At 35.5% G+C, this 13,451-nt stretch overlaps 1 protein-coding gene across 4 annotated transcripts in view; it reads left to right on the forward strand.

The window, feature by feature from the left end:
- The first annotated feature begins 1,174 nt into the window (after positions 1-1,174).
- LOC126774973 (sodium/potassium/calcium exchanger Nckx30C) overlaps positions 1,175-13,451 on the forward strand; it is a 98,777-nt gene continuing 86,500 nt past the window's right edge. For 3 of the 4 annotated variants that reach the window (XM_050496663.1, XM_050496664.1, XM_050496665.1), the window contains exon 1: positions 1,175-1,904. In XM_050496663.1, the coding sequence (XP_050352620.1) occupies positions 1,197-1,904 (708 nt within the window). In that variant the 5' untranslated portion in view covers positions 1,175-1,196. The remainder of the gene's footprint in view (positions 1,905-13,451) is intronic. The other variant, XM_050496666.1, reaches the window with a different exon arrangement.

The raw sequence follows: 13,451 nt of genomic DNA on the forward strand, positions 1-13,451 counted from the left end.
TAATTACAGGCACAAGGGACATAAAATCTTAGTTCCCAAGGTTGGTGGCGCATGGGCTATAAGCGATGGTTGACATTTCTTACAATGCCAATGTCTAAGGGCGTTTGGTGACCACTTACCATCAGGTGGCCCATATACTCGTCCACCTTCCTATTCTATAAAAAAAAAATTATGTAATTTAGTATAAGAATTTTATTTATTTATTAACTATATATTTTAATATATGTAGATAGATACGTATTTTAAGAATAACAATACAAAGGTATTCCTTAGTATATAATACATGTTTACATATATATGTATATCTGTGAATTACAATGAATGTAATTAAGAACTCGTACATCTTTTACGTTGTGTTTCATTTTTGTGAAAACAAAACAATAAATACATAAAAATCACGTCAAATCTCACGTTTTTAAATCTGTGATTACACTATGAGTAATTAATTTGCTTAAAGGATTAACTTATTTGTATTTATAAATATTAATTGACTCTTTTTGAATCATTTTTGTCTTTCTTTTAATTATTATTCTTGTAAAAAATCATAGACAATAGAATACTATTGCGATTATTGCGAGTACGTTATGTAATTGTTATAGTATACGCATGCACGCATTGGAAGTTTTTCGTAGACTGTTTTTAGGGCAGGACCAGCCAGTCGTAGCGCGGAGCGGCGGCGCGGCGCAGTGCGGCGCTATCGAGCGGCGGCGCGAGGGGCGCGGGATAGAGCGGTGACTATCGATACTTAGACGATGTATCGATTAAACTCGATTCTAGTTTATCATTTATTTATGACCAAGATTTTTTATTAGAAAGTCTACGAACATCAGCATATTTTTAAATGACGTTTCTATTGAAGTTTCTCTTTTACTAATTATTATTATCTTATAAATCTTGAGCTTGATAAAATAAAATTTAATTTAAATATCAAATAAATTTTATTAATTAAATAAATAATATTTTGAGTACATTTAACAGCTTACAATTTGGTGTAGGCCTTAATTTGGTCCCTTTTTCATGTCTTTCGTTATGCTCTTCCATTCGGGTTTTCTATAAAAACTCGATACTCGATTGTATAAATTAAATTGTGCCATCCCGAATGTAGTCAAAATTCGGAAAAGAATAGTAATGTCGATAGCGATCGGGCCGCGTCGTATCTCGGCCGTCAGTGTGCTCGCAGCCCCCGGGAGCGCGGGATGGGTGGCGCGCTGCTGCTCGCGCTGCTGGCGGCGGCGCGGGCCGGCGAGCCCAACGCGACCGACCTCACCGCAACCGACTTCACCGACCTCACAGGCCCCGACCCTGAACTCGAGGAGAGGACCCCGCTCTTCCCCGAGGATCTCTTCACCGACGATGAACGTCGCTCCGGCGCCGTCGTCCTCCACGTGATAGGCATGGGCTACATGTTTGTAGCTCTCGCGATAGTTTGCGATGAGTTCTTCGTGCCGGCGCTGGACGTGATCATCGAGCGACTCGCGATACGGGACGATGTCGCCGGCGCTACCTTCATGGCAGCCGGTGGCTCAGCCCCTGAGCTGTTCACATCTATTATCGGCGTGTTCGTGTCGTTCGACGACGTCGGCATAGGAACGATCGTCGGTTCCGCCGTGTTCAACATATTGTTCGTGATCGGTGCTTGCGCGCTGTTCTCGCGCACGACGCTAACCCTCACATGGTGGCCTCTCTTCCGCGATTGCACCTTTTACTCGATCAGCCTCCTTGTGTTAATATACTGTTTCCGTGATAATGTTATATACTGGCAGGAGGCGTTGGTACTGTTATCTTTGTATGGAGCGTACGTGTTGTTCATGAGATGGAACCAGCAAGTGGAGAGAGCGGTGAAGAAGCTGATATACAAAAACAAGGTGACGAGGGTCAGGAGTACTGATCAGCTGATGCCTACGGTGAGCTCGCCCGCACAAACCTTGCATGCACTCAGGCATGGATTTGGTTAACATTATGAACTCACACTTTGATACAAAACTATCAGACAAAATTGGCACACTTATACTTGATACATCCCAAATCCATGTCGTTATAGGAAATAACTAGATAGAGCCTGGTATTAATAGAAACATTGTTACTGTTGTCCATACATATAATATTTATCGTATCGATGTCGTTAAACTCACATGAAACTATAATTTTTCATCATATTACATCCATTAGATTATATTATTCAAACTCGTAACATTAATTTTAATCTGTGGATAATTTACCACACTTCGTGATTTCTAAACGCAAACATGAAACGTTTAAAAATATCGAAAACAATGTAACGTAAGCATTAATTTGTAAACTAACTGTATCTTGATATTACAAAATTGTTACGGAATTAATTTGGTTTCAAGCATTCAAAATTGTTTCTTTAACGTGAACTACATTTTGTAATTGTGATAATTTCGAATAGGTCTTGTGTAAATGACGAATTATGCGATAAACTAGTTGATAAACACACCGAAGTTTACGATATGTTATTTATTAAAAGGCGCTGTTTGAGGTGCGTTGTTATGACTACTGACTCGCCCAGTGCTTTGATTGCTTATGTAACGTTGGCGTGACCTCGTGTATATTTTGACTCGATTAAACTCATGTATTTTTATTGCGTCGATTAGCAACAAAGTTCTTACGGGAGCCGGGAATTGGGTTAAATTTTATTACGACGGTCGCGTGTTGATCTATTATCCCATGTGGATCTTGAATGTCATAGCGTGATGATGTGCTTTTTTATATTCGCGTCTCATGTATACATAGACTAATAATACGAGTTATATTCTTATGTATTTGTGTGTGATGGTGAATGTATGGGGTTTTATTTCATGATCCTATTCGCACGCCGAAACGTAACTTGTTTGCGAAATGGTTAAAAACTTTTTTTTTTTTTTATATTCACCGGGAGGGCAAATGACTCTACTCCACCTGATGGTAAGTGGTAGTAGAGTCCAAACGCGATGACGGCCAGTACAGACGGGAAAAACGTTCTGCACTAGCCGCCTTCGCCTTGCCGGCCCGCAAGATGCCTCTTCACGCCTCGTTTGAAGGAACCCGGGTTGTAACTTATACTATGTTAATTAAAAAAACTGTCAATAGTTCATAAGTGGTACATAAAGTAAAATATATATTCTTATATGTGTATTCCATTGAAGAATAAGCAATTTCAAGAATAATCTGATCACTGCATACAAAATGTATAGTTATGGAAATATATTTCCCAATTTCAAAATTCGTAATGGACGAAACAGAATTATTTTTGTTAATATTAATCTCTAAAAACTTGGTATTCACATTAAATTCATAAAATCATTATAAGCTACAAAATATGTATTATATTCCAAGATAAAATTTTTCACACCGGATTTTTTTTTAATGAAAATTACACTAGCATTACTTTAATACAAAAAACCACAATATTTTTTTTCAACACTGCATTACAGAAAAATGAAATACATTACAAAATAAGAGTGTATTATTTTACATTTGAAATGCTGTTTTATTTTGAACAATAATGATAAAATGCAAAATACTTTTTAAACGAACTTTATTCTCGCTACGATGCTTGCTACGATGGGCTACGAGCCTACGGGAGAGCTACGCGCTCGTATTATAAAAATATACCTGACTATTAAAGTGATGCATTTTTAGGTACAGCGAGTTTCATACCGTTAAAACCATGAAATAAATTTCCTTATGATGTCTACAGATAACAAAGAAACAATACAGTTCGATCTTGTGAAATCAATTTATTAGTATTATATTTATTATTGCTGTGTATTGATAAGTTCTGGTTTAAAGGGTGACTAAGCCAGTATAATAACATCTTAGATATCGTGCTCAGCGGCGAATTGATGGTGTAAGGAGTATACTATGGGCGAAATTGAGTTTTTTCCACAAGCCTTATGTTACCAATTATTGTTTAGTCTGTTTTCTGTAAAAAAAACTTTGATTATTATATTAGACAGCGTATTAAGAGTATACCGTATAGTATATATACATATATATTTATAGTTATGATGTCTATGGGTATAGTTGACCTACTATCAAGTGACCGATTTACGTTTCAGCTTATTTCTATCCATAAAAGTAAAGGAGATTTAAAATAGTGAAGGATAATCTGTTAAAAAAAAATTTAAAGTCTCGACGTATTTAATTATCCGATATATATTTGATATATATATTTTTTTAATTTTTCGTAAAAGTAAAAACACGCACTAAACATTGGTAATCAATATTTGTATTCCTGATCGTTATTTGTGATATTTAATGTAAATAGAGTTCCTTCTTGAAAAATATTTAAATCTTTTATCGATTTTCACTAAACTAATGTAATACAGCCTTATTAAGCTTTTTAGTTAATTTATGTAACAAAGCGCAATTATAATAATAAATAAAATACATACGCTAAATCCTAATTAATAATAATAATAATGTCCTCCAGACCGATTTCGGCCACGGCGGCCAATCTCAAGAGAGATTAGCCAAATACGCAGAAGATATTATAGTGCACAAGTGTGTGCGCAAACACAGGTGCACTCTCTATTCCCTAACTCATAATCCGATGGGACAGCAATCCGAAACGACCGGAAAGAGTTCAGGCGCAGGACCAACAGCTTTACGTGCTTTCCGAGGCACGGGAGTGTACACAGTTCCAACTTCCAGACTCCGGGCTGCTACTGACAATTTTCTGATAAAAAAACCCAATATTTTTTTATTGGCCCGACCTGAAAATCGAACTAAGGACCTCCGGGTCTGCAGCCTTATATCAAGCCACTAGACCAACGAAGCAGTCAATCCTAAATAATATTATAAATGCGAAGTGAGTTTGTTACGCTACCACGTTTTAACTACTCAACGGATAGTTTTGAAACTTTCCATACATGTTTGTCAGGCATACAGAGAATGACATAGAATACCTAACAGCAGCCTCCCTCTCACACCAGCAAAACCACGGGCGGAAACGAGTATTCAATAAAAACATATAAAATTAAATACAAAATTAAATTTAAAATTAAGTAATTCATAACATCCAATAACTAAAGTTTTCGTAAATTTATATAAAATCCGTTAAGTTCCATTAAGGGTTTGTATTTTTATAATGGAAACACTGCAATGCATCTTGGCTCTGATAACTTCATCTACAGACATGATAAAAAAATATACCTATCACTCCAACTTCTCAAGATCTGTGCCAACTTCGCTTGCACATTATTCGCAGTCAACTTTGATCATTATAAGTTAAGATCAGATATGCTTAAAAGGATTTTGCGATCTTTGTAATAATCTTTTGATATATTTTCAAAGTGTTGTAAAAATATTGTTAGGGTGCTTTTAAGTTTTTTTTTCAATCCGATAATGTTTCTTAGTAACATTATATATTAATGATTTGCAGTTAATCATAATCTTTTGCAATATAATAGATTTGCTGATTCGATATAATAGATTTGAATCAAATCGAATCAACAGGCAATCGTTGTCCACTGCTGAACATAGGCCTCTCCCAAATAGGGTATGGGCAAACCCCTCCCTTAATGGCAGATGCGCCCAAAAAAAAGGCCCCCAGTTACCGGCAAGCCCGCTAGGCCCGACCAAGGTAGCGGTCGCGGTATCGGCAATAGATTTGAAATTTATATGCAATTCCGATTAGTGTCACTAGAGGGCGCTATTATAATTCTATACAAATTGCTGTTACCACTGATTAATAATATTTTTTTACAACTTTGTATTTTCGGTATCCAAAAAAAATTTTTAATTTTATTTAAAGACGAATTAAGAGCCGAGATGGCCCAGTGGTTCGAACGCGTGAATCTTAACCGATGATCGTGGGTTCAAACCCGGGCAAGCACCACTGAATTTTCATGTGCTTAATTTGTGTTTATAATTCATCTCGTGCTTGACGGTGAAGGAAAACATCGTGAGGAAACCTGCATGTGTCTAATTTCATTGAAATCCTGCCACATGTGTATTCTACCAACCCGCATTGGAGCAGCGTGGTGGAATAAGCTCCAAACCTTCTCCTCAAAAGGGAGAGGAGGCCTTAGCCCAGCAGTGGGACATTAACAGGCTGTTACTGTTAAAGACCAAACGTTTTATCAACTAAAAGTGAATCCGAAATGGTTCAGTAAATAGCACGTAGTCGGACATTTAAGTATTTCATTATTACACGATATATACCGCGAATTTTATTTAGCATTTAAATAGAAGTTACACAATATTAATTTTCTCGGAAGATGCTTCAATCAATATATAATTTGTATATTATCTTAAATTTAAAATAAGAAATGGTTTTATTAACTTAAATTTATTTTATCAATGATGTATTTAAAACAACCATTAACCAAAATACAACCCGGTCTATTAATAACTGTCAAGAGAATGAGGCTAAGCTATTATAGACGGACAACGGATTTCGAAGCAACAATAGTTATGGTGTCTGAAATATTTACGCACTAAATTTAGTAACAAATGCGTTTAGTACTTTGCGTCACCAGTTCGTGACGTATTTAATTATTTAAATTGACGTTGAAATATCATTAAGGCACACTACTCAATACGAGAACTATATTAAAATAGATGATAAAAAATACTGAGTTTCTAATATGTATATTTTCTAGTAAAAATCTTTTTTTTTTTCATGTTATAGGTAGGCGGTCGGGCAAATGGGACACCTGATGATCAGTGGCAACCACCGCCCGTAGACATTGGCGATGTAAGAAGTATTAGCCATTTCTTACATCGCCAATGCGCCACCAACCTTGGGAAGGAAGATTTGTGTCCCTTGTGCCTGTAGTTACGTTAGTAAGCTGGTATCATATGGTGACCAATTTACCTCTTTAAAATAAATAAATCTTATAATAAACTGATAATGAAGTACCTACCGATGCGAAATTGCTTGCATGATACCAAATTTCATTAAATTCGGTTTAGTGGTTTAGCCGTGATAGCGCAGATAAAACGGACAATCAAAGTTGCTTTCGTATTTATAATATTACTATAGATATTGACGTGTAATAGCGTTTCAAATAAGATTCATAAACTCAGAGACTTTGTTTTCTACAATACATTATTATTAACTTTATCTTAACATTTACCTTGTTGGCGTAACACGCACAACACAAATAATTTTAAATGTTATATTTTTGGTCTCATTAGTAGTAAATGAATGTAACGTTAATTAGCAATACAATTAATTATTTCTTAAATTAAATTAATCAAATTATTAATGTGTTCTATTTTTAAATAATACTTTTTGCACGTAAACTAACGACCCGTAAATGACTGGACTTAAGCGGCCTCTCCTTTTAAGACAAGGCCTGGAGGTTTTAATTTCAGTACGAAATTAATTATAAATTCAAATTAAGAACACAAAAGTGTTTACTTAGCTTGATTTGAATCTGTGTTTTTTCGGTTCAGATCAACGTATTATAATCACTGAACCTGCACGATAACTAGTATTCGAATAAAACTTATTAATAACTTTTACTAACATAAATACAATAATTATATGATAATATTGTCGTGCAACAAATTGGAAATTGATATTATCTTTGTGTTTTCACTATTCAATATGTTCAATATAGTATATAATATATTAAACAGGGTTCTTTATTACAAGCTTGTGTTTATCTTGCAATGTTTGTTTTTAGTATGTCTTGATCAAATCTTGTGAGCTGAATTGTAACAACTTCCTCTTATCCTGCAGAGTTGAAATTTTAAATCTTAATTTAGTTCCAATGACAATGCCCTCTGATGATCAGCAAGATTCTACATTCAGAATTGACTTCAGACAAATAAACTCCTCAACGGTCAACATCATTGATAATAAATTTTGTTGGCATATACATTCTTGTTTAAAAAATGTTTTTTGTCTATTCATTTATAGAAATTACAGTAACAGTAACAGCCTGTTAATGTCACACTGCTGGGCTAAGGCCTTCTCTCCATTTTAAGGAGAAGGTTTGGAGCTTATTCCACCACACATGTGGCAGAATTTCAATGAAATTAGACACATGCAGGTTTCCTCACGATGTTTTCCTTCACTGTCAAGCACGAGATGAATTATAAACACAAATTAAGCACATGAATATTCAGTAGTGCTTGCCCGGGTTTGAACCCACGATCATCGGTGACACGCGTTCTTACCACTAGGCCATCTCGGCTGAAATTAAAAACATGTTAATAGTTATATTTAATTAGATTCCGTCCAGACAAGCGTGATTGAATTTAAACGTCATATATGCACATACTTTAGATAATATATATATAATATATTTTAAAAACATTTAAAATATAAATTTATTAAAAGCATCTCAACTTATACTTATTACGACTAATATTATGTAGCACAAACAAATTTATAGCTCACTCAGAAATAAGCTGTATTAAGCTATAGCGCTGTTATTCAGCTAAGCCTGAAATTAGTAAGATTACGAACAAAACTCAACGTATAATCGCTAAGCCATAAAAATATTAATAAAGAAAAAAAATGGTTAAAAGTATAAAGAAACAAAATAAAGTAAAATGTAAGTATCATCCTGTTAATTGAAGGGTGAGTAAGCCAGTGTAATTACAGATTGTACTTTATGATAGGGCTTTGTGCAAGCTCGTCTGGGTATCATCAGATATTCTACTGTAAAATGTCAGTAATAAGTATTGTTGTGTTATTATTGTTTTTTATAGAATAGGAAGGCGGACGAGCATATGGGCCACCTGATGGTAAGTGGTCACCAACGCCAATAAAAATTGGCATTGTAAGAAATGTTAACCATCGCTTACATAGCCGATGCGCCACCACCAACCTTGGGAACTAAGATGTTATGCCCCTTGTGCCTGTTATTACACTGGCTCACTCACCCTTCAAACCGGAACACAACAATACCAAGTACTGCTGTTTTGCGGTAGAATATCTGATGAGTGGGTGTGTTACTTATGACATAATTTTTTTTTGTTAATATGCAGATAGTAATTACGAAATTGGTAAGTCTGGTTAACCCTATCTTCCAAACAATGCCTCAGCTGGATAGTTACCCTTAAGCTATTTGTTGTGAAAAGCGTTTTGTTCTCTACTGTCGAAATTTAGGTTAGCTTTGACATATAAAAGATGACGTTTTTTTCGCGTTACGGTAAAAAAAAGTTCAGTTTTCATAGAAAAATATAGAAATGTGAAAAGTTTTGCACAAAAACGTAACATTCGTGTATGCATAAAAATATAACATATTGAATTAAAACTGATTTGAGCGCGATAAAAGATTATCGCATCTATACATTATATTTCTGAAGTAAGAAATTTTTATTTTTGAGTTTTTTTTCACCGACTTCAAATAGGAGAAGGTTCTCAGTTCGTCAAAATATTCGTACTAGTTTTAGCCCGCAGCTTCGTGGGAGTTTTAAGATTATTCAAATAATGAATGCCTTAAAATTACATCCTTTCCTTTATTACATAAGAGATAAGACCTTTTTCTTTATTGCTACTAAACAGAGTATAAATTTGAGACGGGGCAGTCGAAGACAAATATTTACTATACCGCTTACAGCCCCGTTTCAAATTTCTATTTAATTTCGCAAGTGAAAATTTCTCACGGGGCAGTAAATATTTGACAAAATTTAAAACTTTTAGTTACTTCTATAGTCTTATCACCTCTTCTGTTCTTAAAGAGCTTTACTTTGCACGGATTGTCAAAGCAAAATAGTTACTACATATTTTATAAAAGTTTCATTTATTTATGAATAGATAATCTAAACCAAGCACACAAAAGTAATGCTATCTCTTTCTTAAATGGGTATACGTTTCCGGGTTGGTTTCGTTTGCTTCTATACTCGGGTCAGCCAAATGAAAAGTTATCAGGTTTTTCTGTCCTATAATTCTCATTAGCAGTCCGGTCCAGTGTTATACTCTGGTGTGTGTGATTTTCATCGGCCGTATTGGTTTCCCGCCCCATTTGAGTATCAGGAATTAGAAATGGTACAGCTTCTGCTAGCTATTCATTAAGGAAACATAAGAGATGGAACTAAAATTCTATCAAAGCTAAAGTTGATTGCGTATAACGTTCTAATTGATAGCACAACTGACTATAAATATTGTCCTGAATATACCCTTCATGTAAAACCTTCACAATTTCCAATATCAATGTAAATGAAATGAACACCTTCGAGCTACTGAACCCAAACATATATATAACATATAGACGAGTTGAGAACTTCCTCCCTTTTTGAAATCAGTTAAACAACCATACCGATATCGGCAAGTCGTTAGTGAAACCGTTGTTTCCAATGAAGGCAATAACGGTATATCTGCATTACAAATTATTAGAGGAATGGCCCTAACAAGCGTGTGCATCGCGTAATCAGCTGTGAACCGATGCGATTTGAATGCATTACGATGCTTGGCAATCTGTGAAATGGTTTACACAAGCGGGAATTATATTAGCTATTGTATATAGTATTACGTTAACATTAATATCGACTTTATATACTTTGGAATGGAATATTAAGGAGTAGGTATAGTTACAATTAATTATAGACTCTCCTATAGAATTAGAGCCTCATCCACCATAATGTTCTGGTGCGTGGTGTTGTATAAATATATAATAGAATATCATCCAATACGTGTAGGGTTTTTTCACCGCTAAAGGTTTTTTCACCGCTTAAAGGTTAATCATGAATTATAAATGTAAATTATTTACGCGTGAAAACTCAGTGAAGTTGTCTGGATTCTAGCCCGCGACCTGTGATTAAGATGCTCCTTAGGTTATGTGGGATTGTTACCTGCTAAATCAACTGTGATCGTGGAGGTTGTGGGATCGTGTCGATATAACAACCGCAGATAAAGATTAGAACTGGTTATAATCTTCTTTTTTTACTGTTTTAAAAAGGCATCTAGGCTCATTTTTTTCAAGGTCGAGATGGCCCAGTGGTAAGAACGCGTGAATCTTAACCGATGAACGTGGGTTCAAACCCGGGCAAACACCTCTGAATTTTCATGTGCATAATTTCTGTTTATATATAATTCATCTCGTGCTTTTCGGTGAAGGAAAACATCGTGAGGAAACCTGCATGTGTCTAATTTCATCGAAATTCTGCCGTATGTGTATTCCTCCAACCCGCATTGGAGCAGCGTGGTGGAATAAGCTCCAAACCTTCTCCTCAAAAAGAGAGAGGAGGCCTTAGCCGAGCAGTGGGACATTTTTTATTTATATAAATTTTTAATTTACCGATTTATATTTTTGAATTGAAATCTATGTATATATTTTATAAAGAATTGTAAAGAATGCGAGATGAGTTGAGCAACAGTTGCTTTACAATTTCATACAATATTGCAAACTTTAGCTTATATTTTTTATATTTATTTTTTGCATTGCATCACACAATTAGCATTTGAAAATGTTTTCAACACTGCCTACACTTCGTCAAGTAGTCATTATATCTAGCCAACGTTTTATATGGAACATGGCCGGTTTTAGAGAAATAGGCCACGTTATATTACATAGCGAAACAGTGCCCTTAGCCGCGTCGTTAGTGAGCCTTCAAAAGTGTTTTTCGTTACGTATTTAAAAAAAAAGTTAAATGTTTTCACAGATGTCTTATTTAATTACTAGAAAATGATATTTTATTTAACCATGTTTATGGAGTCTTTTGAAGTAAGGCTTGAAGCTTGTTCCGCCAGGCTGCTCTAATGCGGGTTAGTTCTTAAACCGACACATCATGATGTTTTCGTCTTAATTTGACCTCATGAAAACTTATTGGTTCTTGTCCGGATGAAATTTTTGTATATAATACTATTACATAAGTAGATTAGCAGCTTCAAATTTAGATTTTATCCACGTGACGAGTTTGAGTTTCACGTTCTCGCACAAAATAATTCGAATATTTTAATTTAATTTTTTGTTTTCCGAGTATCAATTACAAAAACCGTAAGAGCTATTACAGTATCAATGAGCACGGTTATCTCGGCACCGGTTTGCCTACGAATTATCGGTAAAATTTTCAACCGGCCAAGCACGTCCGACCTCTATTAAAATGTGTTCGAGTTGAACAAATGGGCATAAATTCGACATTTGGTACGCGTTATTGAATCTACACCATTTGGCCTATCGCCAATTACATAGAATATAATAAATATTTTTCACGTATTCATAAAACTATTTCAAATAAAAGAATATAATACGCCCGAAGTATCAGCGAGAGAATGAAACAAAAGTTTTTCTATTTAAATAATTTCGATTTTGCCAGACTATATATACCGTAAAAAATATCTATCGCGATTCAGTAACGTGGAATATTTAATTACCGCCATCTGTTGGTACCTGATTGTAACATATGCAAATAAACTTACAATCTAGTAACACAATAGTAACTGGTTTAAGTAGCTTTGTATGAAATGGTGTGGATACGAACTACACATTTAATTTTTTATCGTCGAACATCGATACTGTCGCTAACTTTAAAACAATGCACTGAGAACTTTAAAAACAATTAATAGTAATATAAAAATTGTTTAAGAACGTGTGTAAGCTAAAGATTATAATAATAATAATATCCTAGGACATTCACACACGACCATCTGATCCCAAACTAAGCAGAGCTTGTACTATGGAAACAAGACAACTGATATGAACTGATCTTTTATAAATATATATTTTTATAAATAATTACACTCAGACTCAGGACAAACAGATATGTTCATGCACACAAATGTCTGTCCTGGGTGGGAATCGAATCCACAACCTTCGGCGTGAAATGAAAGTATCTAACAACCACGCCAACCGGCTCGTCAATAAAACTAATAATTTTATAGATGATTAGTCTCCGCCAGCGGCTTTTCCTGCGTGTGAAGGGGGAATTATTAAGTACAGTAAGTCCTTCTCTGTATCCCTCACAACGTGTATGCAAAATTTCATAACGATCGGTTCAGTTGTTAAGACGTGAAAGAGCAACAAACAAACATACCTTCATCATCATCATCATCTGAGGCGTTACAGCCGTGGGTGGGCCTTAGCCTGGTTCAGTAAATCTCTCAAGTCCGATCTATTTGTAGCTTTCGTTCTCCAACTTGTCACCCCTAAGATCTTGGTGTCCCGTTCAACGCCGTCTAACCATCTGAGCTTGGGCCTGCCTCTACTTTTGCGACCCTCCGGCCGGCCTTCCAATAGGTGTTTGGGTACTTTGGCCTCGTCCGTGCACATCGTAGGCGTCCTTACCTTAAACATAATAACAGCCCGGAGTCTGGAAGTTGGAAGTATGTACACTCCCATGTCTCGGAAAGCAGGTAAAGAAGTTGGTTTAGCGTCTAAACTCTTTCATATCAGATTACCGTCCCATCGGATTATGAGAGCTAGGGAATAGAGCGTGCATCTGTGTTTGCGCACACACTTGTACACTATAATATGTCCTGCGCAATTAGCCAATCTCTCTTGAGATTGGCCGCCGTGGCCGAAATCGGTCTGGAGGACTATAACATA

This window comes from Nymphalis io, chromosome 17, assembly GCF_905147045.1.
Source record: "Nymphalis io chromosome 17, ilAglIoxx1.1, whole genome shotgun sequence".
NCBI classification, from domain to species: Eukaryota; Metazoa; Arthropoda; class Insecta; order Lepidoptera; family Nymphalidae; genus Nymphalis; species Nymphalis io.